At 40.9% G+C, this 27754-nt stretch overlaps 1 protein-coding gene across 1 annotated transcript; it reads left to right on the top strand.

The window, feature by feature from the left end:
• Positions 1–579: 579 nt before the first annotated feature.
• On the top strand, positions 580–26413 carry tubgcp6 (tubulin, gamma complex associated protein 6). Its single transcript, XM_041037939.1, has 25 exons — positions 580–865; positions 1208–2013; positions 2193–2356; positions 2962–3175; positions 4454–4612; positions 4985–5106; positions 5283–5346; positions 5448–5557; positions 5719–5810; positions 7778–7917; positions 11492–11641; positions 12249–12330; positions 12858–12946; positions 13252–13367; positions 14464–14602; positions 14744–14842; positions 14952–16818; positions 17182–17343; positions 19044–19209; positions 20052–20193; positions 21934–22128; positions 22743–22875; positions 23331–23544; positions 24816–25009; positions 25895–26413. Exons 2-25 carry the CDS (start codon positions 1228–1230, stop codon positions 25984–25986), a joined length of 5691 nt encoding a protein of 1896 aa, XP_040893873.1. The 5' UTR covers positions 580–865; positions 1208–1227; the 3' UTR covers positions 25987–26413.
• Positions 26414–27754: the final 1341 nt, after the last annotated feature.

Here is a 27754-nt window from a genome sequence, read left to right as displayed (position 1 = left end):
CGTTCAGGTCCCTGGGGGCAACGACGCGATGTCTGTGAACAGCAATTGACAGCAGCTAAGTTCTGTAAATTCTGGTTGTTTTTGTTGATTGACTTGCTTCCTCACAGCGAACACATAAGCAGTTAGAGAGTGACACATTTCATTTTATATTCCAAAACAGGCGAATAGTCACACTATCGACCACGAATTACAAGTCCCACAAGTACTGCGGCAGTATAAATCTTGAAATTACATTTTAAGATTTCTGATCGACAAATATAGGCATCACTCTGTTTGCTTATTTTAACTGACGTTGACACATAATATCATATGACGTCCGTATGTGAAATTTGCACTAAATTGGTGGTAAACTGTGGTAAACTGTACAGAACTTAGTGACATTTTTCACCTTTTTGCCTGAACGCAGCAAAGCGCGGTGGCAAATAAGTTTCCTGTCCTGTGATTGACTAACAAGACTAACCAATCAGCATGGCCATTGCAACAACATTAACGAATCACAGCAGGCAGAATGTTCCATTGTCCAATCACACGAAAGGGGGCAGATTCTAATTTTGTGTAGGTCCGCGGCAGATAGGGGAGATGAATGAAGCGACAAGCTAGCCTTTAGCTAGCGAAAACATAAACTTAACTAACACAAATATGGTGGAACCACAAATCACGGAATAGTAAAGTCACTCTTGAGCTGCTTAGAGTGTCCACCCGCTGGGTTCTGTATGCTTGGCACATAAACTAAACAGGGAAGCCTATTGATCCAAGAGTAGCTTGCCAATAACAAACGTTAGCATGCATGGAAAGGAGTCTCCTTGGGTGGATGCAGGACTGAAACTGTCAGCTGAATCAACTGATAACACATCATCTCGACACGGTAAATCATATCAAAAAGCACTGTTTAGCTCGGCATTGGTCTTGCCAGTGAAATATGCAGTTTGATATCGTAAACGCTAGCTCAAATGGCTATATGCTGACTTAGCTAGTTACCGTTAGCTAGCTCTGGTGCAGTATGTTTACCAAAAGTAATGGTACGAGGTGAAAACTGAAGTCTGTCGTAGAGGTTTCGGTTGGATTGTGAGCATTTCTGGTTTCTGATATTGTCTAAAGTCCAGCTAAACATTTACCATATTATACTGGCAGCCGTGCACTGTACATCCCAGCCCTGAGTAAAACAGGCAGCTGAACCGACTAACAGCATTTTGTTTCAATCTTACAGGCTGAGGCAGCAGTGGCACCATGTACCCAAGCCCTAGTAACACCATGAAGCCCAGCTGCAACAGCAGCAGCATCACCGAGCTGCTGGGTGCCCTGTGTGACTGCAGCCTGTCTGGAGTATCCTGGAAGCGCCGAGCCCTGCGTGGAGTCTCAAGAGAAGTTTTCCGCAGAACTCTCAAGAAGCGTGCCTACGGTGCCCTGCTGTCCAAACTATTTCAGGATGGCACCAAAGGGTCAGCCTCAGCACCGAGTGCCACGGCTAATACGCCGCCCAGAAACAAAGTTCTGATGATATGCTTTGACTTGCGGGTGGCAGGGTGCAGAGAGGAAGCAGAGAAGTTGGAGGAGCAGCTGGGGAGGCTGCCAGAGGGAGCATCCTCTGGCCTGAGGGAAGTAGACGCAGTCCTGGAGCTCCTTGTCCACCTAGCTGGTTCAGCACCTCCACCCCCTACTTCTTTCAGCAGGGACTACATGAGACGGGAGCGGCCCGTGCTGCGGAGGCCTCGACCCTGGGGCTACCAGAGCGAGGAGCTGCAGAGGCTGGAGGCACGGGCATGGGGGCTAGTGTGTGGGGAGGAATGGGGGACTTTGGAGAGTTTGTGTGGAACTCAGAGGTTGATGGATGCCCCGCCAGGCACAGGGTTGCTGGCTCTGAGGACTAAATTGGAAGTGGAAGAAAGATTTGAGAAGGAGACCAGGATGACACTGTTTGGGGCACTGCAGCACACTCGAACTTCAGACATGGATATAAGACTGGACCTGCCTCCTGTTCCCAGTAATATTGATGTAACTGGGCTGGCGATCAGGGTAGGACACTATGGCTTACTATAGTATCTAAGATAATGCGCATTGTTTAGTCTGAGAATTTTTTTGTCTCATGGCCAGATCAGTCTGAGGGTGGCTTCATGTTTGTATTATTGTTTGACTGAAGGTTAAACCCCATTGTTCTGCACTGTTATCACCAGTCTTACTGGTTGTCTATGCAGGTCCCACCCTGTTTAGATCAGTCTGAGGATGAGGGCTTCCAGTCAGCCTCCAACCTGACTCCAGACTCGCAGTCAGAGCCCAGCCCCATTCCGGACATTGATATATGGGAGGCTGTCCGCACTTTTGAGCCTGGAAGACGCCGCTGTTGGGAATCTGTTGGCTGGTAAGTAGCATGTCACTTGTGCTGTAGAAAGTTTAAAAGCCCCTTTATCGCAACAATGTCATTTTACTTTCCAGTGAAGATTTTACCTTCATGTAACCAATTATGTAATTTGCTAAGGGCTTTTGATTAATTGATCAATCATTAAGTCTGTAAAATGTCAGAAAATGTTACAGAATACCTAAGACAGCTTTCCAGACTTGGTGATGTCTTCAAGTTGTTTTTGTCAGACCAGTTAATTTACAACAATCTAAAACAGAGAAAAGCACCGAATCCCCACATTTTAAACCTGAAACCTGCAGATGTTTGGTGTATTTGCTTGATGAATGATGTCAACGATTTATCACTTATCAAAATATTTAAAAAGTTGGCAATAAGTGTTCTGTTGATCAAATACTAAATATGATGTGCAACAACACAAAGGCAAATGAAACAAAGCAGAAGATGCAGTTTAGCAAGTAACATACCAATACAGTTTAACAAATCCACCTAACCTACAGGGTCTGCATTGTTTTAGAGATCTCCACTTGTAGTTACTTGTGTTTCAGTTTCACTCTCCCTCTCTGGAGTAAAAAAAAAAACAAACGCCACTCTGTTTCTACCATTAGCCCACCAGGGAAAAGGGAGTCTCTCTATCTAACTGAGGGAGGCAGGGAGGCCTTCGACCAGCTCTATCGTCTATGGGAGGGGGAGTTGAGAGTGGTGAGCACTAGCACACCCTCTCCTGTCCTCCCACTGCCCCTGGACTCTCAGACACAACTGGTATCTGACCTCCTCAACGTCCTGATTGGAGTGGCGTCCACAACCTTCCCTCTTAACCAGGTGCATTTCATTACCATTATTTATTAGTCTCTTAGATGCAATAAAATGCAGTTGATTTGTTGTTTCAGGGTTCTGTCAGACTGAAGAGATAAAAGTGAATGAACTTATAAAAGCACTATAACAGTTACTGAAAAACACCAGAGAAAAGGGAATCACACAGGGAAAATCAATGGGCACTTTCTGCATGTGTGATGAAACAGACCTGTTTGATTTATAAAAGCACATTACCTTATAACACTGAAGGAAAAAAGACAAAAAAGTAAGTGTCAAGCTGACATGACACATTAAATGATAAAGAAATAAATGAAAAGATTCTTGATGTCAAAAAAACAGAAACCACCAGAGAGCTCTTCTGTTGCTTTATAGTTTCCCATTAAGCTTTTATACTTGCAGAAGTTTCTGGTTAGTTTTTACAACATAAATTGAATCCTAATTCCCTTGTTTACTCGCTTAGCCCTTTATGTTGTCTCTATAGCAGACTTTTATCATCAACGCGTAGGCAGGAACACAACATCAATGCAATATCATCAACACTTACAATATAATGCAATTGACATGTATCAAGATCTTTAGATGGGTGACAAATTAAAGGAAAAACCAATATAAAGTGTCTTTGTATGGTGTTGGGCCACCGCTGGAGGGATGGAACACTATTCTTCCATAAGATATTCCCTCATTTGGCGTTTTGATGATGGTGATGGAGAGGTTTGGTCCAGAATCTCCCATAGGTGTTCAATTAGGTTGAGATCTTTGACTGCGAAGGCCATAGAATATGTTTCACATCATTTTCGTACTCATCAAACCATTCAGTTCGTGGGATTTTTCAGGTCCTGCCTTTAATTTGTCACCCCTCTATATGTCTGTTATCTCAAAACTTTGTTCTGATGGTCAGAGAAGTGTTTATTAAACTCAGAGGTAATCTTTGAGGCTGTGGTTTGTGGTGGTGCAAATTATTGTCTGTGGTTTTTTTTTGTGCCCTCCCAGAAGGGTTCTGTCTGGGATTTTTTCTAATAAAAGAATCATGGGAAGGACAAAATAACAAACACCTGATTATGTAATAAGGGCTGATATAATAACCCCACCAACCATGCCTTCAGAAATCACCATGGAGGTGACTGGCTGACAGCCTCAAGACTTAGGAAAGCTCATTTTATTGAATTTTTATTCAATAAAATGAGCTTTCCTAAGTCAGTCTTTGCTGCAAGGCTGTTTTATTAGGCTGTGTGGTTATTCATTGTATTTTGCTCACCATCTGTAAATATGTAATCTCCTTCCCAGAGCGTTCAATTTGACGTCAGACCTGGTGTGTGCGTGTCGGGAGCCTCTCCTGAGAGCGTGTCCCGTCTCTTGGGGGAGCTGGCCCAGTACGGCACCTACTACTTGAGGCTAAGTTGCTTTTCTCTGCAGAGTGCAGACAAGAAAGGCCTAGTCTTCCAGGTGTGTTTGTATCATCATCATTAATACCACTGAGACCAGACCACCTTCCTTCTCCACACATACTTGGACAGTTGTTACCAGTGTTGTGGTCATCAGTTCACTTTAATTCAAAATGCTGTATTCATTTGCTAACGCATATACACATAAACAATTAATTCACACAGGTGTCCATACACACACTAAAACACATTTTGCTTTCTGGATGTATTCCTGTCCATACTGGCCATCAAGAGATATCCTTTTATTGTGATTTCAGTCTAAGTGATTAGAAACTAAATCTATCATCTAATGTGCGCAAGGTGAACTGAGCACTTCAGTGATTTTACATCTGCACAGACAATGAAATTCTAAAAAGTAGTTTTTTTCTCCAAGGCTTTTACAGGTGGTCTGAGGAAGTATCTGCATTACTACAGAGCTTGTGTTCTTAGCACTCCACCCAACCTCAGCCTGCTGACCATCGGCTTCCTCTTTCGCAAAGTCGGCCGCCAACTCAGGTGAGGTCAAATCCTTTTTTTTTTTTTGTCTTTTTTTTTTTCTTGTGTCTAGTGATGATGTCGCACGTTTGAACCTCAACCTCACCCAGTCATCAGTACGGTCTTGTCCTGACAGAGAGGACCTTGATGCAGATATCATCAGATCAAAAAAAATCTCTGCTTTCTTTTAATCTAAGGTACCTGTCAGAACTGTGCTGTGTAGACGGGCCTTTGGGTGCAAGCCAGGCTACCTTCCCTGTGGTGAGTCCTCTTTTATCTGCAAACTGCAATATGTCATCCATCACGGCTGTGTTTAGCCTATCAGATGGGATGTCAGCTCAGTGCCATGTGGCTCTCCTCAGGGTGTTAAACTGCTGTCCTACCTGTACAATGAAGCACAGAATAACTGCAGCAACGAGAACTATCCAGTCCTGCTGTCGCTGCTGAAGAGCAGCTGTGAACCTTATACACGGTCAGTCACTGTGCTCCTCATACAGACGTGTCCTAAAATCAAAATAAAATAACCCAAGGACATGACTTTTACTTCACTGAAATGTGGAACTTGCCGGATTAATGTTTTTTTCCACAGACTGTCAGGACTGTGTCTGAGTGTTTTCATTGTGCTTCACTTAGGTTTGTGTCTGACTGGGTGTATAGTGGCTTGTTTCGAGATGTTTATGGCGAATTCATGATCCAGGTCAATGAGGAGTACCTCAGTTTCAGAGGTGAGACGACACACGCACACAGGCCGTCGCATAAACACTTTGGCTTCAGTCAGCAGGTTCTGAAAATGAAAAGCCTGGCAGACAGATTGTCTAGCAGAAAAAAATAGATTTCATTACAGCCTTTATTGCCTAGTTGGATTTGTCCTTGTGTCTATAAAGGATGTCATGAAGTTATTGGATGATAATCAGTGGGAAACAGAGTCAGCCACCACAGCTGTGGGGACCAGAGCCATCTCCGCTCAGTAAGCCACAGGGACAAACACAAACAAATACTGTTCCTTTATTCTTTTTCGTTGGTACACCATGCTGGGTAAAACAAAACACTATTTGAAATAAATGAGGGTTTTTTTTCTTACACTTGTTCTTTTGTAATTGTCCTTGACAAATCTGGACTGGCTGAATAAATGTTTTTTCAGTCCAATTAATGAATTGACTCCGTAAGGAGAGCAGAAGAGCAAAGTTGAGACAGGAGGAGATGAGGCTTACAGGGCAGATAAATATAGACCCATCTGTACTCTCCAGGAACTGCCTGACTGACTTTCTGTGAGTGTTGGTGATGTTGCCCTGGTCACACTGCTCCTCAATGTCATGTCCTGTTGATTATCAAAACAAGATTTTATAGATGTTAATATTAATTATTTGATATGAAGACACATTCATTTGTTAAAGTTTTACAATTATAATCAACCATTATTTTTATGATCAGTTTAATTGCAAATTATTTTTGGGATTTTACAGATTAATCATTTGGTCTACAAAACATTAGAAAACTGAAATAAATCCCATCACGATATCCTGAATAATTTTTGTCTGACTACTAATCCAAAACTGAAAAAATACACAGTATAATTTGAAGCCAAGAAAAGGAGTAAATTCTCACAGTTATGAGCCAGGAGCCAGCAAATATTTGGCTTTTTTTGCTTGATGGATGATTTAAATGATTAATCAATTACCAAAATAGTTGCTAAATAGATTTTTTTTAAATAAACCAATTGTTGCATTTGTAGTTGCAATAATAAAATGGTATCATATGAATATTTGCCCCTGGGATTAAAACACGTTTTAGATTTAGTTTCCCAGGTTGTTGTTCAGCAATGCTCAACATTAGCTGGTACCAACTTAATATCTTTGAGTTTTAGACTGTTGTACAGTCTAAAACAGTATTTGACAATATCACCTTAGTCTCAGGCAAAATACTTCACCATTAAAATTTTATGGACAAGATGATTAATTGAGAAAGTTATTGGCAGATTAATTGATAATGAAAATAGTTTTTAGCTGCAGCCTTTATTTTAGTGAATTGTTTGAGTAAAGAATAATCTTATTGAAACCCTATTCCACAAACAAGTACACAGTGTAATTGCTTCATTTTGACAGTACTCCATAAATATGGTTTTATATGAATCATTATAGCCTGCCCAAATCCTGTATGTCATGCAGCACCCCATTCAAGGTCAGACCATCACCTCGGCTTTGTCTTGCTAAGAGGTTCATTTGCTCATCGGCTACACCTCATCAACTCCTGCAGTGAACCTCTGCACTTCCCGCGCCTGCTTTTCTGAGGACACACAAATGTCATTGTTCTCCTCGAAGTCCGTCGGCCAGGGAGGCAATCAGCAGCTAAGCTTTCTTGGCAAGCCGCAGGCTTTCTGTAAAGAGCTCTGGAAGCTCAGTGCATTCATGTTCTCTTATGCTTTTTGCTTAGGATCACTGAGCTAAGCGGTAACAATTTCCAAGTGTTAATTCAAGCAGCCAGAGTTTTGCCATGCCCCGTAAGTCATACTAATAAGGAAAAGTTTAGGCCCAGTGCAGGCTGGGTGTTACTCCACTACTATTATGTTTTCTACTTAAGTTTTGAGAGAGTTTTCCTGTTATCAGAGGCACAATGGGCCAGTAAAACTACATGGTCTAATTGTGGAGTCTAATTTGTGGAACAGTGTGTAACAGGCCTCTTTGAATTTCTGCAGACAAACACTTCTGGGTTCAAGGCTACACTTTGATCTCAAAGGATGTGGAGGATTGTGTTCCCATCTTTCTGAGACACATCGCCAATGATGTGTACGTCTGTGGAAAGACCATCAACCTCCTCAAGATCTGCTGCCCACAGGTTTGTTGTGCACATCCATATATGCAGATGAGTTAAATATAACCTAAATTATGTTCTTCATTTATTCAGTGCAAAGATAATTTTGACCTTTTTTAAATGAATGAATTAAGCATATAAACTGTTAATTCTTGAGATTAACCTACCACGTTTTTTTTTTTTTTTTTTTTTAAACTATTATCAACCATTCAATGTACCATATCGACTTAGAGATGCACAGATTGTCTCTGACAGTGACAAAATCCTTATGTACTTCACAAATTATCCACCTGCCACACCAATGATTTCACCTGTTTGGAAATCCATACTGCTCGGAAGGGGTGGGACAAATAATCAATACTGACACATAGGCGGGCGGGCTCCTGCAAAACATTATCAGGGTTGTCATTGTGATGTTGAGGCAAAGGTCTTTCATTTATTGGCAGCATTTGAACTCTGAACAGTCAATTAATCGTTTAAGTAATTTGTCATGTAAAAACGCCAACTATTCAGCAGTTCCACTTTCTAAAATGTGAAGATTTGCTGCTTTTCTCAGTTTTATGTCGATGTACACTGAATATTTTTGGGTTGTACGCTATTGGTCAAATGAAATAAGGTAACTGAAGACCACCTTGGACTTTAAAAAACTATGATCAGCATTTTTTGGTGTTTTCTTCAACAAATGAAATAAGGTATTAATCAATAATTTGGTGTATAAAACATCAGAAAATTATTACAAATGTCCATCACATTTTGCCAGAACCCGAGCTGTTTTCTCCAAATTACTTTTTGTTTTGTCTAATCAGCAGTCCAAAACCTAAACACATTCGTTTCATTATCATGTTAGACAAGGGAAACCAGCAAATTGTCACATCTAAGAAGCTGGAACCATTAATTTTTTTTGACATTTTTTCTGCAAATGTATTTATTTACAAACTCTTTAATCAATAATTGTTTCAGATCGAGATGATGTTCTTTCAACATGTAGCATATATCAGAATTACCTTTGTGTTGTGATGATGTTGTTGGTACTGTGCACTAAATATTGTCAGTGTACCATTATGAGTCCCACCACTACTGCCTGAAAAGCACCTGTATAAAACCCCAAGCATAAGGACCCCCTCACTTGGCACGATAGTAAACTTAGCAAATGAAAAGCTTCAGTGAAGCGTTGAAGTTTTTATGTAATCTAATTGTATTTAATTTTCTCTCTTCACTGTGACTCACCTGCTGATTCACCTGCACATAATGCTTTTTATGAGTCGACCTGCCTGACCTAAACCGCAGGGGCCATTCTCCTAACTAATTGGCATTTTGTAACTACAACTGTTTCTGTGAGAGCTAATTTCCATTATTGTTCAACTCTGTTATTGTTGGAGAAACTGCAGGATGGTTATGAATATATGTGAAATTATAGATTTAAATATGCGAATTGAGGAGATGGTCACCGATGTGCCTGCTGTTGGATAATAAGTCAGTTTGATGTGGCTACTAGTATTTTATTTTGCTTTTTCAAAATAGCTCATTTAAATGCAAAATAACACCACGTAAAGAAACACAGAGCACCTAATCTAACTAATGTAGCCAAAAAAGGGCAAGACAAAACATTAAAAAAAAATTGTAATTACAATAATGCAAGAATTAATACAAGGGGATTTCATGTTTTATACTGTAACATAATAAAACATAATTACATGATAAAATTAGACTCACACAGAGGCACAGTGAGTGTGGTTAAGATGAATGTTTCTCATACAGTCAATAGAAGGTTTCTATATATTGTAAAAGGTTTTACTCTTGTTTTTCTACCAGTACGTAATTCTCTCTAGTGGTGTAATTATTCATTTCTGCAATCTGGGCTCCAGGGTCTTCAGATTTCCATTTTAGTCTTACACATTTTTTGGAAATAATTAGTAAGATCCTCTAAACAGCATATTAATCCCAAGGATTTGCGATGCTATATTACATACGTTTTCCCAAAAACTGTGTATTTTGGAGCAAGAACAAGTAAAATGTATGAATGTGCCTTTTTCATTCCAAACCCTGTGTAGAGCAGAGGGGTTGGAGATTTGAGTTATATTTATATAATTTAGATTGAGTGATATGAATCTGGTGGAGAAAATTTAACTGAATGAATCTAAACCTTGAATTAAAAGTAGATGTAACCCCATCTCTGGACAGGCTACTCCATAGCATCTCATTCATATTTATTCCCAGTCCTCTCTGCCATCTTGTCCTAGATTCATTGCTAGTTTGTTTCTGGATGTGTCTGTAAAAAATAACTTACACTTTCTGACAGCTGGCAGTACAGATTTTGTTATGAAAGGAGCTTTGATGTTGGTGTTACAGAACTTTCACCAAATGAGACATCAGGATTAACACTTAGAGCGGCAATAAAAAAGGGTGAACCCACTGGAATTTATTTATGTATATATTTGTCTCAAAATAAGGTCAGATCTACAGACACAATCTATTTTGACTAATTACTCACAAATCATTGTATTGTTCTTGTCCATACTGATTATCATTTAAACACAAACCCCTCAGATAATGACATCTGCACAAGCTAACTGGAGTCAGGAGTTAGCAAACTTTGAGAGCAATCAGTGAAACAACATTGGACTTGTGGGTTTGAGCTACATTGACTCAAACATTTTGAGTTTGCTCTTCAGAGGGAGCATCTGCTGATATGAGCCATACCTCGCAAAATGGTTTCAGAAAACTTACAATCAAGAATTGTTGATTTGCATGAAGTTGCAGAAGGTTACAGAGTCATCTCAAATAGTTTAGATATTCACCAATCCACAGTTGGACAAATTGTCTGTAAATGGAGACAATGTAGTACTGTGGCTTCTCTCCGTAGAAGTGGGCGTCCAGCTAAAATGACTCCAAAGGGATGATGCAGAATACACAGTAAAGTAAAAAGAACCCCTGATTGACAGCTAAAACCTTACGAAATAATTGGCTCTGGTTTATTAAGGTTTCAAACAGAATAATGTCTGCCAGTGGAAGCTCAGTGGAAGTTGGGTGGTGCAGCGGGACAATGACTCTAAACATCGAGGTAGATCTGCTACAGAATAACATCAAAGAAAACCCACTTTGTGGTGTGGGCTCAGTCAGAGCTCAGACTTTAAACCTGATAGGGATTCTGTGGAATGACCTCAAGAGAGCTGTTCACACCAGACATCCTGAGAATATGGCTGAGATGAAGCAGTTCTATAAAGGAGGAATGGTTCAATCTTCCTCCTGAACGTTGAGCAGGTCTGATTTGAAGCTACCAGAAGCACTTGTTTGAAGTTATTGCTGCCAAAGGAGATTTGACCAGTTATTAAATATAAGGTTCACTTACCTTTTCCACCTGTGAATGTTTAAGGGGTGTTTTCAATAAAGACACAAAAGATTATAATTGTTTGTGTGTTGTTAGCACATTGTGTTTGTCTATACTTGTGACTTGGATCAAGATCAGATCACATTTCACGGCCAGTTAATGCAGAAAACCAGGTTAATTCCAGAGGGTTCACATACCTATTCCTGCCACTGTAAATCAGCAAGCCTCCTTTACGTTAACTTAAACTGTTTGTTGACTTTGTGCCCACAGCACTACATCTGCTGGTCGGAGCTGCCCGTGCCTCGCATTGCTGTCACCTTCTCCCTCCAGGAGGTGGAGGAGATTGAGAGGGACTGTGCGGTGTACCGCGGACGCATGGAGAGGATTGCTAAGTACAGTGCCATCAGCAGGGAGGAGCAGGTACTGAGACACACACATACTGGCCCATTCAATCTTGACATTTCTTCAATGTATTTTTCCACATTTTCTTTTAATATCTGAGCTTTTGCTAAAATTGCTCCTCCTCAGTTTTCTCTGACAAGAGCTTTGATCAAATTTACATAGATAAAGAGATAACAGTGTGTCTCATATGCTGTGAATGTTAGTAGACATGGCAGGCAACATGCTGTATTACCTTAATAAAGACACCATAATGTCTCTGCTAGCTGACTTTAATAGATTTGTAAAAAGAAAGGCAAGGCTAAACTTTCAGGAGGTAAGGGAAACCTGCAGTTAGACAAGTCATTACACAGGTATTGTCCCTCAAGATAGACAAGAGTTCCTCTTTTTTAATTTTTTTACTGTGATCCCTAATTGTGATACTACCCCTCAAGCACTGAGAATTTCAGCAGCAAATGATTATAAAATGCAGCTGAAGAATGGGGCTTGCGCGCTGCATAATTTAGTGTAATACCCTGGTTTGCATGACATGTATAGTGTGTGCTGCTGGCTGTGCTGACTGGGAGAGGTGAACTACAGGGCAGGTGAACAGATCTTTAATGATGATTTCTTGTCTCTCTATTGTTAGGCGCTGCGCACGGAGCAGGCACGCCAGGAGCTGATCAATCAGGTCAGAGAGTCAGCAGCCAAAACCCTGGAGAGCATCCGTGGTTAGTGTTACAATTTCACACACACACACACACTTTGCGTATAATTTTATATAGTGCTTGATGTACACGCACATCCCCACCCCGCTGAGTACCTTTAACAAATGGCTCAGCTCTGAACCCATATTCGCTTGTTGACTCTTAACCTGGAGAGCTGCCTTCAGCTCCATTCATTTTCTCACAGGAGATCAGCAGAGATGCACAGGGGCAGTTTCAGTGAGGAATGCTTTGAACGGCTTCCAGTGCTACGAGCTGAGGAAGCTAATAATTGCTCGCACAGTTTAGCATACTCTTCTCGTCATTTATTACTTCAAAAGATGTGTGGTGGAGTTCGGGAGGGGATGTGACTGGGTGGGTGGGATGTCTGGCCTGATGCTCCATGTGTGTCTTGGCAGAGGCGTGTTTGTGTGAGGCAGATGGTGATGTTGTTTTGTGCGTGTGTGCGTGTGAGAGAGAGAGACTGAGATGTTATGTGCTTTTCTGTGTTGCGGGGGTAAGCAGCCCACTGTCATCTCCTTTGCCTCCTGTAGGGCGCCAGGTGTCACAACGTCTGGCTGAAGAGGCCAAGAAGAGGGAGCGCTTTGAGGAGCTGAAACAGCACCTGGAGCAGGAGCAAGAGGTAGCAAAGTGTGTTTTAAAACTGTGTTCTTGTGCATCCATGTGACTGTAAGAGAGTAAGAAAAGATGTGATGGATGAAAAGATACTAAAACAAACCAGGCAGTCTCTTATTTATTTATTTATTTATTTTTTAAAAGTAATTAGATGTCACAGACCATGACCACATCTGTTAGATCAGAAATTTGAGGAGAAGCAAACAGTGCGAACGAAAATTTGGCTTCATAAATTTCAGCTACAGCATTTGTGACCTTGTTTTAGAAGCTGAAAGCAATGGTGTGTGTGTTTGTGTTTGTGTTTGGCACCAGTGGCGAAGTGCAGCCAAGAAGAAACAGGAGGAGGATGACTTCAGCTTTGCCAGAGAGCTGAGGGACAGAGAGAAGAGACTACAAGCCCTGGAGGAGCAGCTGGAGCAGAGAGCCAGGTCTGACTGCTTTTACAGCCCCTGCTAGAGATGTGAACGTTTTATTGATGATTGATTAATCTCTGTTAAGATTTTATTTGATCTGGAATATTAACTATATGCAAACATGATGGGACATCAGTTCTGTCTTTGTGGGATATTTCAGTTGCTGGACCTGTGCCAGATTTCCCTACAGTTGGGATAACCGTGTGATGCCGCAGCATGAGCAAATGTTATCAGAGCCTGTAATAAGAACACAGTGTGTGTGGTTTTCCATACGATGGTTAAAAGCTCCCATTTATGTTGACAGCGTGTTGCGAGTTTACCAAAGCTGAAGTAAGCACCTGTCATCTGCTGCTTCTCATCCAATCAGTTAACCTCTCCCCAACTCCTCTAAATATTCAAGATTTAAATGCCTAATATATTTGGGGTGTGCTAGGAAAATATTCCATGACAGGTGTAAAAATAAAGATTTGATGGAGGAAAAGTGTAGGTTTCACATTTTACAGACCTTTGCTGATTAATTGATCATAGGTCATCAAAGTGGCTGACAGTAATTAAGGAAATTGCTCAAAGCTGAATTCAGAGCCATCACAGACCCTGAAAGCACATATTCACACACAGACATATGGCAGGGCAATATGCTCATCAGAGTTCTTCAAAAGCACATGCACATTAGAGCGCAAGTCGGAAGAACGCTGATTGCTGGATGATTTGCTCTCAGATTTAAATCTAATTTATTCAGTATTGAAATAATATGTACTATTTATAGTATGTTGTGGAATATCAGAGTTGTTGGCAAAAATAACATCAACCAATCTGTGTTTAGGAGGATAATCTTCATGCTTATGAATGAATATTAATGTTTTTGCTGTCCTTATCTTAGTTTAGTACTAATATGAAACTAACAAGAGCAAAGGTACCTGAAGGCTGAATGGCCTAGTGAGGCGACAGTCTCTTAAATTTAAATCTGCACATTTGATGTTAAGCAGCCACGTGTTCCATCTCCATTTGCCTGACACTTTCTTTGATGTGCATTTCCTTTAGTTTTATCTGAATAAGACCCTCGGCTAAATTATTTACTTGCCACTTGTGTGTTTCTACACTCAATTTGTAGGAAGGAGCTGATTGCTCAGTACAGCCGTCTGTCAGAGGAAGCAGCCCGCAGGGAGAGACGGGCCATGTGGAGGGTGCAGCGGATGAGACTTGATGAAGCCCGTGCTCAGTTCTTCATCAATGACAGGCAGCGCATTCAGGTTTGGAAAAAGTACCACAGAAAAACATGCACTGTCACAGAGGAAAAAGTTAATATAACTGAAGAGACTGTGTGTGAGATGTTTTTATTATGTGAGGTAAGTGAAGTAATTTTAACCAAAGCTCTTGTGACTTCTTTCCAGGCAATACTAGAGAAATATCCCTTAGGCCAGGAGAGACCTCCTGTGGAAGTGTTGCCGCCTGTTCCCTCAGCACAACAGACTGTACCACAGCCAGCACTGGTATGACAACACACTGGTCTTGAACATTAACTCAATTTATTTCCTCTTTTTTATGCTCTTCTAAAGTTCATCCTATACACATCATTAAGTTAATATTTTCTCTCAACAGGAATCTCCCACTCAAGAGCCTTCTGAGCAGCAGCCAGCTGAGACCCAAGAATCTGATGCTGCATCATCACCACCACCTGACCCATCCCCATCCACCCTCACCCCCATTACAGTAGACCCTGCCCTCATCTCTGATGACATTGATATCAATGATTTTCTCCCCAAGTCACCAAATCCTGACAGTCAGCAAGTGGACATGGCCCTACAGGAGATTGGGTCTGACCTACCTGAAGCGTGCCCTACAGCACAACTAGTTGACTATGACTTCAGTGCCCCCTTTAGTCCACTTGAGGGTATCACTGGCCAAGCGTCAGTTCAGCCTCGGCCTCGCTGGGGACCTGCAGTCCAGCCTGACTTGATCCAAAACCACCCCTCTTTCTCTCACATCCCCATAGGAGGGTATATGTCTCAAGTCCAGGAAAATGTCCCCAAAGCCAGCCCATTTGGTCAAGCCTCCAACTCCAGTTTTCCTCTAGGCCAGTATACCCCAGAGGAGCCCCAAAAGATATCTAAAACCAGTGTTTACACACACCCCTCTCAAACATCAGCACAGTCAGTTGATGGGAGCAGTTCAACCACAGACAAGGAGCAAGACAAAGTTGCACCTACAGAAGAACAGGAGACAGGAATGGGGATTTTGGAAAGTAACACAAAAACTGCTGAGCCTACCAAAGAAGATGGTGTGGCTGTTACTCACCCCTCCACCACCCCTGGGCAAGGCTTTGATATTGGTGACCAAGCAGTGACAAGTGTTTCTGACTATGGTGGGGTTGAATCACTTGAGGCCAACACTCAGGACCACAGCTCAGATGTTCAGGATAAAGCTGGTGAAAATATTTCTTTGCCAAACATCCACGATCATGTCTCCAGTGCACACCTGAAGGTTGGAGAGCTGGTTTCAGATGTTCTTACCCCTCAACCATCGTCCAGCATCCATGGTCACTCCTCTGATGCTCACATAAAGGTTGGACAGTTTGTATCAGAGGTGGCCGCTCCTCTTCCACCTCCTAACATCCATGGTCATGCCTCAGATTCCCACATCAAGATTGGAGAACATGTTTCAGAAGTTGATGCTCCTCTGTCTTCCCCCAGTGTTCACGGTCACTCTTCTGATGCTCACATTAAAGTTGGGGAAAACGTTTCAGACTTTGTTGCTCCTCTTCCTACTCCCAGCATCCACGGTCATGCCTCAGATGCCCATATCAAAGTTGGGGAGCTTGTTTCAAATGTAGTTGCCCCTTTGCCCTCCCCTAACGTTCATGGTCACAGCTCAGATGCTCACATCAAAGTTGGGGAAAATGTTTCAGAAGTTGTCGCAGCACTCCCTACTCCTAGTATCCATGGTCACTCCTCTGATGCTAACATAAAAGTGGGTGAGTTTGTGTCCAACGTATCTGAACCAAGACCTCGCTGGAGTAAGCACGGGCACGCCTCAGACTGCATGCTCCAGCCAGGCTGTGTTGTATCTGGAGCTGAACCAGCCTTGTCTCCTCTGCCTGGAAGCTCCTATGGTCACTCCTCAGACTCAGCTTTGCGTATTGGATGTGTAGTTTCGGGAGATGAACCCAAACGTTCTCCTCTACCTGGCAGTGCTCATGGCCATTCTTCAGACTCAAATTTAGGCATCGGGTGTGTTGTGTCTAGATCTGATCCACTTCCATCACCACTACCAGGCAGCGCCTACGGACATTCCTCTGATTCGACGCTGGGCGTAGGTTGTGTGGTTTTGGGGACAGAGCCTCAACCCTCTGCACTACCAGGCAGTATTTATGGCCATTCATCAGATTCTTCGCTTGGAATTGGATGTGTGGTGAAGAGGAAAGGCAGTAAAGATCAGCAGAAAACAGAGGACAATGAAGATAGCAAAGGTACTGAATAATGCAAAGAGATACCCAACACATTCTGCAGTTTTAATATATGCTGAGGTGATGCTTTTTAAGCTCAAGATCATATCAGATGTTACCTTTTGATCCAAACGTAGCCCAAGTTAATAAATGAATCATTTTTATTATTTTATTACATTCATCTGAGGATTATTAATTGGTTAATCGATAAATCATTCAGTCTAGAAAATGTCAGATGATAACGAAAAAATGCCAATTATAGCCAGACTTTTTAAAGTTAATAATATGATATCTTTTTGCTTTGACCCTTTGGTGTTAAGAATAGGGCCTAACAAATTAAGATGCAACTGAAAACTGTGTTCTCTCTTTGTCCCTTGCTCTCTTTAGGTTCTAAGTCAGAGACCCCTGGTGAGCAGCTGGTTGAGGGCATGGGGTCCTGGGCAGCTAGCTTCGGTTTGTCCCCTGGGGAAAAGTCTGAGCAGGAATACCTCTTGGCTTTGTCTACTCAGTACCAGGTGGAGCACTATGAAGACTGCTACAACCTAATGGGTGGGTTGAAATCATATGATTGGCTCAAGATTAATAGTTCCATTGTCTTATAGTTTCTATAGGTGCTGTGATGTTCAACTCATAAGCACTTTTGTGCACATCAAAGGGAACTTGTACAGTACAGCGATGAATCTATGGTGTCTAGCTGGAAGGAATGGCAATAGATAAGAAATAACATATTGTTTTCTTAATTGTAAGCTTCAGTTCATAATTAACAATAACAGAACTAAACCCTTTGTACATGACATTCAATATGTGATGTGCCTTAGTCACACATTGTCACATATGTCCGCGTTCATATGGGGAAAGCTTATAGACAGCCATTTGCTGCTGGACATCAGCCAGACTATCCTGCTGAGAAAAAAAAGATCATTTATTCACAGGCATCTACAAGTACATATATGGCTTCCATTAGCATAATAATGAAAAGAGACAATTTGGCTACAAATAATTGCCAAAACTGAGCATGTGAATAGAGAACAGGGGGTGATGCACAACAGAAACTTGAGGTACTCCACATTTTAACTCTGTAGGAGAGGAAGGCAGAACTAGAACTGTAGATGCATGTTTTGTATGAGGTTGTTGGTTACCCATATTAAAGCCATCTAGCTAGCCGTGGCCTAAACTTGATTTAAGGCTTTATTTCAGTTTCAGAGTACATTATTAGACTGGTTAATTGAAAAATGAATCGATGCTCTTGCTCCTTCTGTCTGTCATTTAACAAAAGGAAAAAAGAAACCGTTAAGAAATTACATGAGACTAAACACGTGGAGCACTTAAAACAAAGCCTAACCCACTGGCATAGCAGTGAAAATAGTTGTATCTTACATCAGGTAGAAAAATAAAAAAGGTCTTGATCTTATTGAAGAATGTAAAAATAGTTTATGTAGTCAGGCTTAATGAGAAATTACATCTTTTGATATACACCAAAACATCGGAAGACATGAAAATGATACACATTACAGTGGGGGGAGCTTACTCTGTGTAAATTTAAAAAAGCATTTTTACATGTTCAGGAGTGATTCATTTCCAGACGCTGTTAAATGTTTACTCCATCAGCAGGCATACGGGTTGCATAATAAGCAGTGATATTTCATAAAGGTATTAAGTCTGGTTTATGTTTGGCTGGGATGCAGCGGGGCTCGTTGAAGTAATATCCTGTCTTTTTCACTTCGCGTTTGTAGTTCAGTCATGTTGCTATTACTCATGCCGACATCCAGGGTCTCCATGAAATCAATAAGAATCTATTCAGCCGGCTACATCTTCCACACTACTGATTAAAGTCAGGAGCCGTAATTATTTAGGGAGTGGTTCTATAAATATAGAGGGAAGTTGGACAAAATAACTGCAATGTAACTTATGTATAAGATAATGGTATTTAGTGAAATCACTTTGCAGTAAATACAACCCATTGTGAAGCTTTTATGTTGTATTTTTGTTGCATCAGAGAGGTGTTGTTTCAACTCTAAGGTCATTTTAAGGCCTTAGGTTTATAGTTACAACTAACAGCTACGTTCATTATCAACTAGCTGATTCATCATTTTCAACTCTGTGTAGCTTAATCGTTTAATAACACTCACATTCATCCATTCTGGCAAAAATATTACTTGGATAACATTTATTTATATATTTATAATTTTTCTGCGGTCGTGAGGGTGATATTTATTCAGCAACATACCTGTCATCTCCTTTTCACGCAGCTTCCCCTGAGTGTCAGCTGCTGAAGCAGGTAACCCGGGGCCCCTGGGGCCTTCCAATGGACCCCACACTTCGCAGAGCTACAGACACCACTGCAGTCCAACTCAGCGAGATGGTTTCCCTGCCAGTTCTGATAAAACACTCTGTCACTGCCCCGCTCATCACACAGTGAGTGTCAGACTGAAAGAATGCTGCAGGCAGAGGTGGTCTGTTTTATATCATAGAGGCAATAAAGACGTTGTATTTCTAAGTTACTGTTTACAAGTACGAGTTTGATGTGTCTGAGAAAGACATATGCTTATTTTAGCCATAAAGCCAAACACTGCGTTGAAGAGAAATGCAGGTGTGAGGTTTTTTACTGATCTCATTATTTTTCTGCTACTTCAGGCCACTAAAACTGTAGCTAAGTGCATATTCTGCACTGTGGGAATAATTTAAATGCTTATTACGTTCCATCTTTGCAGAATCCTTTTTATGTTTGAAATTCCATCAGAACTCCAGACAGGCTTGTGTCAGTCTTCACCTACAATGTTCCTGCACACTATGCAGTTTAGCCTTTGTGTGTAAAGAAATGGCTTTCTCATCCCTTTCTGCACACAGAGAGGGTGCAGTATATTTAGCACTGGAATTCCTAATTCTAAAATTTTTCTAACACATTTTTGTCCCATGCTTAGACAACACAGTGGAGTTTGGCAGAGATTTTCAATCTATTTTTATCTCTTCCCTGCTGACTTTTCAGTGAAAGAGAACATTCCCTAAATCCCACTCTTATAGAAATGTAAATTGCTTAGGAATAATTTAAAGTAATAGGACGGAGGAAGTTATCCAAAAAGTGAAAAAAAAAAAAAAAACACACCGTTATATTCCCCGAGCTTTCTTCAGAGCTGATGTCCATCATTTCCGCAACCTGTATCAAATTTGCAAGTCAGCATCATTTTCAGCTCTGATTCTTGTGCCAAAACTTTTCTCTCCTCATCTTGGTCCTTCTCTCCTCCACCTTCCATCCCCAGTGTATCGCTGGTGAACAAGGCAGTGGTGGACTACTTCTTTGTGGAGTTGGGGGTGGAAAGACACTTTGAGGCACTTCGCCACTTCCTGCTGATGGAGGATGGAGAGTTTGCACAGTCCCTCAGTGATCTGCTCTTTGAAAAGGTGATGCTCTTTCAGTGTTGCTATCGTCGGTGCATATTCAGAATAGGGTGATATATGGTGTTTTTCTTCAGCTTATTACATTCCAGGAGAGGACAAGAAAGGACATTTTGATACAAGGTCAAATGTCCTCATCTCCTGTTGTATGCAGAATTGCAAAAATACATTTTAAACTTTAAACTTTTCCTGTTTTTGAGTGATCAGCACTGCATTTATTTAGTGTTATCTACTTTTACCCTTTGAAACAAAACAGGCACTGGTAACCTTCCAGCATGGGCATATACCATAACTTGAGAACATCATGATTTAGAAATTTATGCTCTACACTGGGATGGTAGCTCTCTAGAGAAAGTGACACAACTCTCTAATGTCATTTCGTGGAAAATGCCTGCAAAATGTAATATATTATCCATATAGATTTCCCATGTGTATTGTGACTATACCACACATAGCTTCACAAAATTAGATTGTGTTGTAAAATGCACAAGCCTGAATATTCTTAGAGCTGTTCTAAACAGTATCATATATTAGTTTAATATATAATACAGTATTATAATATAGTATTATATTTGTACTAATGTTGACTAATAATGACTGAAAGGTGTTGCTTGTAGTGACAAAACGAGTTACCACATCTGACTCTGCAGCTCTCCTCAGCTCTACAGAACATTTCAGTTCATTGTGTTTCGTCTCATTGTTTTTGGCATTGTAACTTTTTACAATGTTTAATGTTAGTTTAATATATAATACAGTATTATAATATAGTATTATATTTGTACTAATGTTGACTAATAATGACTGAAAGGTGTTGCTTGTAGTGACAAAACGAGTTACCACATCTGACTCTGCAGCTCTCCTCAGCTCTACAGAACATTTCAGTTCATTGTGTTTCGCCTCATTGTTTTTGGCATTGTAACTTTACTGTTTTAGTTTTCAGTCTCGCTGCTTTTGTTAGCATTGTTTTCAGCTGCAGAAAAGAACCTCTAAAAACCCACTGCACACTACCAGCCCAGCACCAAGCAGCAGACTTACACAGTTGACTGGTCGGTGAACATAGTGTAGCGATGAGCAGCTACTAAAGAGTTAAGCTAAGTGTCGTGGAAACCAAAACGGAGCTAAAAGGAGAGTGACTCTTGGACATAGTGTTGTTAGGTGGATGCAGACAGACTCCAAAGATTGTTAATGGAGCTTCATATCTGCTGGATGTGTGAATAAGCATCTTTATAAGGAGCTAATATGTCAGTATAGTGTTTACAGCTTGTGCTGCCCCCAAATGGCCAAAAACTCCTGCAGGTTTAAGCATTATTGATGGTTAAATCTTTTAGTATTTTATAATTGATTTCTCCATGTGCCTGTTTTGCAGCACATGATGTGTCATTGCCAGATTTCTAGACTACTTATGTCAAACCCAAGCTTCCTGGCGTGAAATAACAAGCACAGCTTTTGCTACCACCTTGGTGCCGTTCTGCAGAAACATTCGTGTACATCTGTCTCTTGAGGTCTGTGAAACAGAAGGTTTTTGTTCCAGCCAAAGACTTCACCAGCTGATTTCACTGATTAGCACACTGTCAGCCAGAAAGGGAACTAATCATTGCAATCAGCTGCCTGTAGTGTTTGTTTGGAACAAAAACCTGCCAACTTTTAGACCTTCATAGCACATTTGAAACGGCAGGTGTAGAGGTATGGATCGTTATCCTTGTTTGACCTTTATTTATTAATGTGACTGATGCATCCTCCACCCAGATGGGCAGTGGGCAGACTCCTGGCGAACTGCTGACCCCCTTGGTCCTGAACTCCATTCTCAGTAAGGCCCTGCAGTACAGCTTACATGGGGACACCCCACTGGCTGGCAACTTCACCTTCGCCCTTCGCTTCCTCCCTGAGACCTTTCACCCGCACGCCCCTGACTCTCTCAACTGTCTGGAGCTACGCTACAAGGTGAGGCAGCGTGTTTTGATGGAGTGAGTAACAGAGTGTGCGTGCTTGCATGGGTGTGCTTTTCTCAGCATGAGTGGCAGCTTGAATGTGACAACCTGTCATGTTTTGACAAACTGCTCTGGGTATGGAAAATTAGCTTATCACGCACTTAAATGGTTGAACCTCGTAGATTGACTAGAGTTGGGTCTTTTGGATGACACGCAGAGTGACTAATGCTGCACATATTGTCCTCTGCTCTTGTTCCCGCCTGTGTTTGTCACTCTCCTATCTCTCTCGTGACTGTTCCCTGTCCCTGCTGAATCTCCATCCTGTCTTTCCTGAATCCTCCCCTCCTTTCTCCCCATATTTTACCCCATTTCCCTTCACTTCTACCCCCATCTCTCACCACTCTGTCTTCTGTTCACAATCCTCTCACCTCCTTTATCAACGTCTCTGCATTCACACCTCCCATCGGCTCATCCGTCACTCTTCCTTTTACCTGTTTTTCCCAACTCCTGTTTCACTTTCCTTTGCTTTCGTTCACACTCAAATCACTCTCTCTTACCTTCACACACTTCTTTTTTTTTCCTTTCCTTGGTGTGTCTGTCTCTTGTTTCCTTCCTGTCATGTCCCAGGTGGACTGGCCGTTGAACATTATCATCACGGACAGCTGTATGAACAAGTACAACCGTCTGTTCTCGTTCCTGCTGCAGCTCAAACACATGGTGTGGAGCCTCCGCGATGTCTGGTTTCACCTCAAGAGAACAGGTGAGAAGACGGGAGGAGTTGATTGAGGCTCAGCTCAGACTCCACCTTACCGCTGAGAAGGAATAGTTAAGATTCTACCTGTTGTGCTTCAACTGTTTATGAAATATTTATAGAGGAGAATGTTGTGATTCCTTTATGTTTTATTTATACAAAGCACATCTCATACCAGTGGGATTGGTGTAAAACTGTGTGCTTCAGTGGGTTACATAGTATTGATCAGCGAAAGCTTGTGTACAGACTACATAAATGGATTCCCAGATAGGGGAAAAAACAAAGCATTAAAGACTCACAGGGAATATTGTAAATACAGTATCACAGAGATATTGTATTTACAATTATATGTTACAGTAAAGAAGTAAATCATCACATGTGAGAGTCTGTAACTAGCATATGCTTGTTATTTTCCATCCACGGAGAGCCGATCATGACTTGTCCCCCGTCTTTGTTTCTCTCAGCGCTGGTGAAAGGTGCAGGTCGCTCAGTGCAGTTTCGTCAGCTGCAGCTATACAGGCATGAGATGCAGCATTTTGTCAAGGTGATACAGGGGTACATCGCCAACCAGATCCTGCAAGTGTCCTGGAGCGAGTTCACAGCAAAGCTGGCTGCCGCTAGCGACCTGGATGCCATCCACCGCACACATGCAGACTACCTCAACAGAGCCATCTTCAGGTGAGGGCTGGGAATGCATATGTCCATGTTACTCTATTTAATATGGACAGTATTACAATGCTTTCCGTCGTTTCTGTGCACAAAATAGTTCATATATTATCTATTGCGTCCTAGGAGAAGACAGTTTGGAACCAAATTCCTTTGTCTCACCTTGAATTCAGTATGCTGAGGAAAAACAGTGGTCCATTTAATCATTTTCTTTCTGAACTGGCTCACACTTTCTTTGGGCTCATTCAGGTTAAGGTCCACTTGCTCTTAGATTTGTGTTCAGCCTAAACTTTGAGTTGATGTATCAATTAATTCATGAGCAGAAAATTAATCTGCAACTAACAACTGATCATTTTTAATGGCAAAAAAGACAAATTCTCTGGTTCCAGCTCATCAAAGGTGAACATTTTCTTGTGTCCTCTTTTGTTTTTGACTGTTGATTGGGGGGAAAAGAAGTAATATTAATATATTTGCATGGCTTATGCGTAATTGTCATGGGCATTTTTCACTATTTGAAAGTTTGTAAACCAGTCTACTGCAACTAACAGTTGTTTTCATGACTGATTAATCTGCCACTAATGTTCTTGGTTAATCTTTTGGTCTATAAAAGATCAGAAAATGTTGGTGTTGTCATCATATGTATTGTTTTGTTCGATAAACCGTCCAAAACCTAAAGATATTCAAATGTAAATGCAGCAATATCTTATACTATAGAAGCTAGAACCATAAAATGTTTCGTTTGCGACTTAAAATTGTCTTAAGTTAACTAATTGGTTAATCAACTAATAGTCACAGCTTTGGAGTAATCAATAAATCAAAATGTTAATCAATAATTGTAAGCCTACTGGGTACAACATTTTGGGACCACCAGACCCTTCACATACTGAGAGACTCAAAAAACTACATGTTGTCAAAGCAGCTCTGCAGAGTGCTGTCAACTTTTACAGACAGCAAAACTCTAATTCAAACCAGCAGGATTTTAAGGTGCAACACTGCTCAAATAATTTCTTCAGGCTTTGTACATGCACAGCAAGTTGAAGTAGCACACTCTGCACCCATAATTTCATATAAAATTGATTCAGCCTCTTCGGAACAACTTAATTAAAATTCCAGCTGGATCAGAGGCTAACTTTTGAACCTGATGAATGATTTAATCTCATTAGGAGAGCTTGTCACTATCACACTTTTCCGTGTGTAATTTCGGGCCGTCTGAAAAGTCATTTCGAAGTTCCACGTCATGTTTCCTAAACTTTGCACTCTTCCCCTCTCTCTCGCCTCCCCAGGAGTTTGCTTACAGAGAAAGCGGCTCCGGTCATGAATATCATCCACAGCATCTTCAGCCTGATCCTCAAGTTTCGGGCCCAACTGATCGCACAGCCCTGGGACAGCCAGCAGGGGGAGGCAGTGCACCCCAGCTTCATTGCCATGCAGCAGTCGTACAACACCTTCAAGTATTACTCTCACTTCCTTTTCAAAGGTAAGGACACCGAATATTGTCGTCTCAGTCATCTGATTTAATGAAAATGTAGATAGTTTATTTGCCTTCACCCACATTTAAATTCTGGGAAAGGAAATCATCAGAGTGAGGCAGATGTGATCCCTTCTTGTTGTGATAAATATCAAACACCTTTTCACTGAGCAGTTTGATTACAACGATTCAGTTGTTGCTCCGGTTAACAACTATACACACACATGTTTTGCTAATATAACCACTTGACATTAAATCAGTAAGTGGCTGAGGGGAGGACTGAGGAGGCAACAAAGAGACTAGATAATCCCACCTTGTTACTTGCATATCTTTCACTCATATTTGTATAAATTTGATAGTGTGAAATTAAGTTAAATTAATTTAATTAAGGGAATTAAAAAGGCGTCGAGCTGCAAAGTACTTAAATTAAGGGTTGCCAAATTTTCTAACACTGAGAATGTCAGCCACATTTTAATGGTTAGGAGATGAGTTTTTTTGCACTTTTGTATTATTTTTTTTCTGTAATGAGGGACAGGAAGTGTTGAAATTTGTGGTTCTCAAATTTCAACACTGGAGCTGTGGACGATTAGTAAAGCATCTGCTTCTAGATGTCAAATATGCTAAACAAAAAGGGTTTGAATTTAGAAAACAAAACCAAAAAAATGGCTTAACGTAGCTTCTAAGGACTTTCATCTGTCACATATGACAGAAACATTGAGACAGATTGTATGTAGTTTTATTTTAAAATACCTGAGTTTGTCGTATTTTGAACTAAAATAAAAAAAATATAGATTGTTGTGATTTGGATAAGTCAATACTGATTTCATTTGCTGCAGCAATGTGCTCTGTGTGGAAAACTCAGATTAAACAATTATTTCTCTTTTCTTCTGTCAGTGGTGACCAAGCTGGTTAACCGAGGTTACCAGCCTCATCTAGAGGATTTCCTCCTGCGTATTAACTTCAACAACTACTACAAAGACTCCTGAGCTGTGTGCTGGTGTGTGTGTAAGTTGTACATGCGCTTAATGTCACAATTTCACAAGACATGCTATTTGTTAAATACTGATCCAGTGTACCACTGTGCACTATGAGTGTTTACGGTTTTAGGATCACTTCTAAGATAGATTAAAAATACAGATGGTCACACTTGTACATTAAGTTAGAATCTTCTGGCCTTCATTTCAATGTGCAAAATACGTACCTGGAACGACATGCCTGTGTGCTTTATTTATTCCACTGCTTCTAAAATTTGTATGCTGCCAAAGTTTGCTATTGAGATGAATCTGATGCCAACTGTAAAGCCTCCCATGCTCAGGTGTGTCTCCAGCAGTGTAGATTTTGAGTGCATATAAATTAAATGTCAATTAAAAGTAATTATATGGAAAATGCTTTGTTTAATAAATGCTTTTTTCTCAGCTGCAGATATTTAAGTTCTTTTGTGAAGAAAAAGAAAAAGACAACATTTACTTGATTAAGAAAAAATTACTTATATTTATTAAAGATTGCATGTTAACAGTGGTTTTAGAAAACTAGGACAAATTAAGTGCAAAGCCTTATGGGTAGTGGATTTTGTCAACTTCTGCCATTTACAAAAAGACAGAGGGGAAACAGAGAAAAACGCATTCCTTGCTATATTTCGGAAATTATTTTCTACACCATGAGTACCAGATTTTTCCTGACGTTGCATAACTTACACACTAAAAATATCTAAAGACTATGCAGCACAGCTGTAATGAGTGTAATGGGCTGTAGCAGGCCACATACACTAAGAGGATTTGGTTTCTTTACTGGATGGTTTAGTTGGAGAAACTCTTTTCACCACCTGAGCCATCAATCAAATGAACAATGCAGGCACCAGCTTGTATAAGTCATCAAGCTGGGAAGAAAAAAAAAACAAGATTTTTGAAGGCTGATGCTCAAAGCATGTGCTGCAGTTTTATTAATGGTGTGATTGAAGCGTCTTACCCAGCAAGGAGGGTATGAGTCTTTTGAATGGCCACATTTTTCTTTATAGGATTAGAAGACCTGCCAATACGCATGTACATCAGGCAACAGAAAGAGAACTGGTCAACAGTTATGACTTAAAGCGAAAAGTTTGAGACTTTGGGAAATGCACTTATTCACTTCTGAGCTAAGTTTCTGTGCAAGGTCATCAGCCACTTTCTGAAAGGATACCCTGAGTCTCCCAGGAGCATTCCCAACAGTATTCCCTCTTCAAAGTCGCCCCAGATGCTGGACTAGTGCCGGATGAAGCTTTAATCTCATCTAATTACACAGGCAGTTATACACGATAACATACAAGTTATTTAATAGTAACTAAGTCCTACTTATATCTGTAGTGCAACACCCTTTTACTTAGTTGTGTGTAAATTTGTAAAGAGTGAATTGGTGTGTTTAGACTTCACTTAACTGGCTGATGGCTGTTATACTCTCATTTGTACAGTAAATATATCAATCCTCTCATCTATCTCCCTGTAAGACAGCAAAAAGTGCATTTCCCCAAATGTCAAACTATTCCTTTAATTCCTTCAATTACAATGCGTAGCAACACGAGCAATCCGACATGATCATCACTAATAATGTCACCAGTAGAGCAGACGGTTCTACACGAAATATCCACACTTTTGACTTCTTTAACACGTGTTTCTGCTCAGAGCTCCAATGTAAAGTAGAAAAAGCAAGCGGTCAAGCAAACGCACTGGTCAACACAAACACAACTTTCACGATCCAGTCAGTGACTCTGACCTCGTCTGT

Source organism: Toxotes jaculatrix, chromosome 5 (assembly GCF_017976425.1).
Source record: "Toxotes jaculatrix isolate fToxJac2 chromosome 5, fToxJac2.pri, whole genome shotgun sequence".
Classification (NCBI taxonomy): Eukaryota; Metazoa; Chordata; class Actinopteri; family Toxotidae; genus Toxotes; species Toxotes jaculatrix.
The sequence above is the reverse complement of the archived record's forward strand: the minus strand, read 5'-3'. Positions and strand labels throughout refer to the sequence as shown.

What these genes read in the sequence shown, in the direction of transcription:
- tubgcp6 (XM_041037939.1), top strand. Translation starts at nt 1,228, where the DNA reads ATGTACCCAAGCCCTAGTAACACCATGAAGCCCAGCTGCAACAGCAGC. An exon ending in AGAAAGGCCTAGTCTTCCAG is followed by an intron (nt 4,613 to 4,984) that starts GTGTGTTTGTAT and finishes TTTTTCTCCAAG; the next exon opens with GCTTTTACAGGTGGTCTGAG. An exon ending in AAAGTCGGCCGCCAACTCAG is followed by an intron (nt 5,107 to 5,282) that starts GTGAGGTCAAAT and finishes TTTTAATCTAAG; the next exon opens with GTACCTGTCAGAACTGTGCT.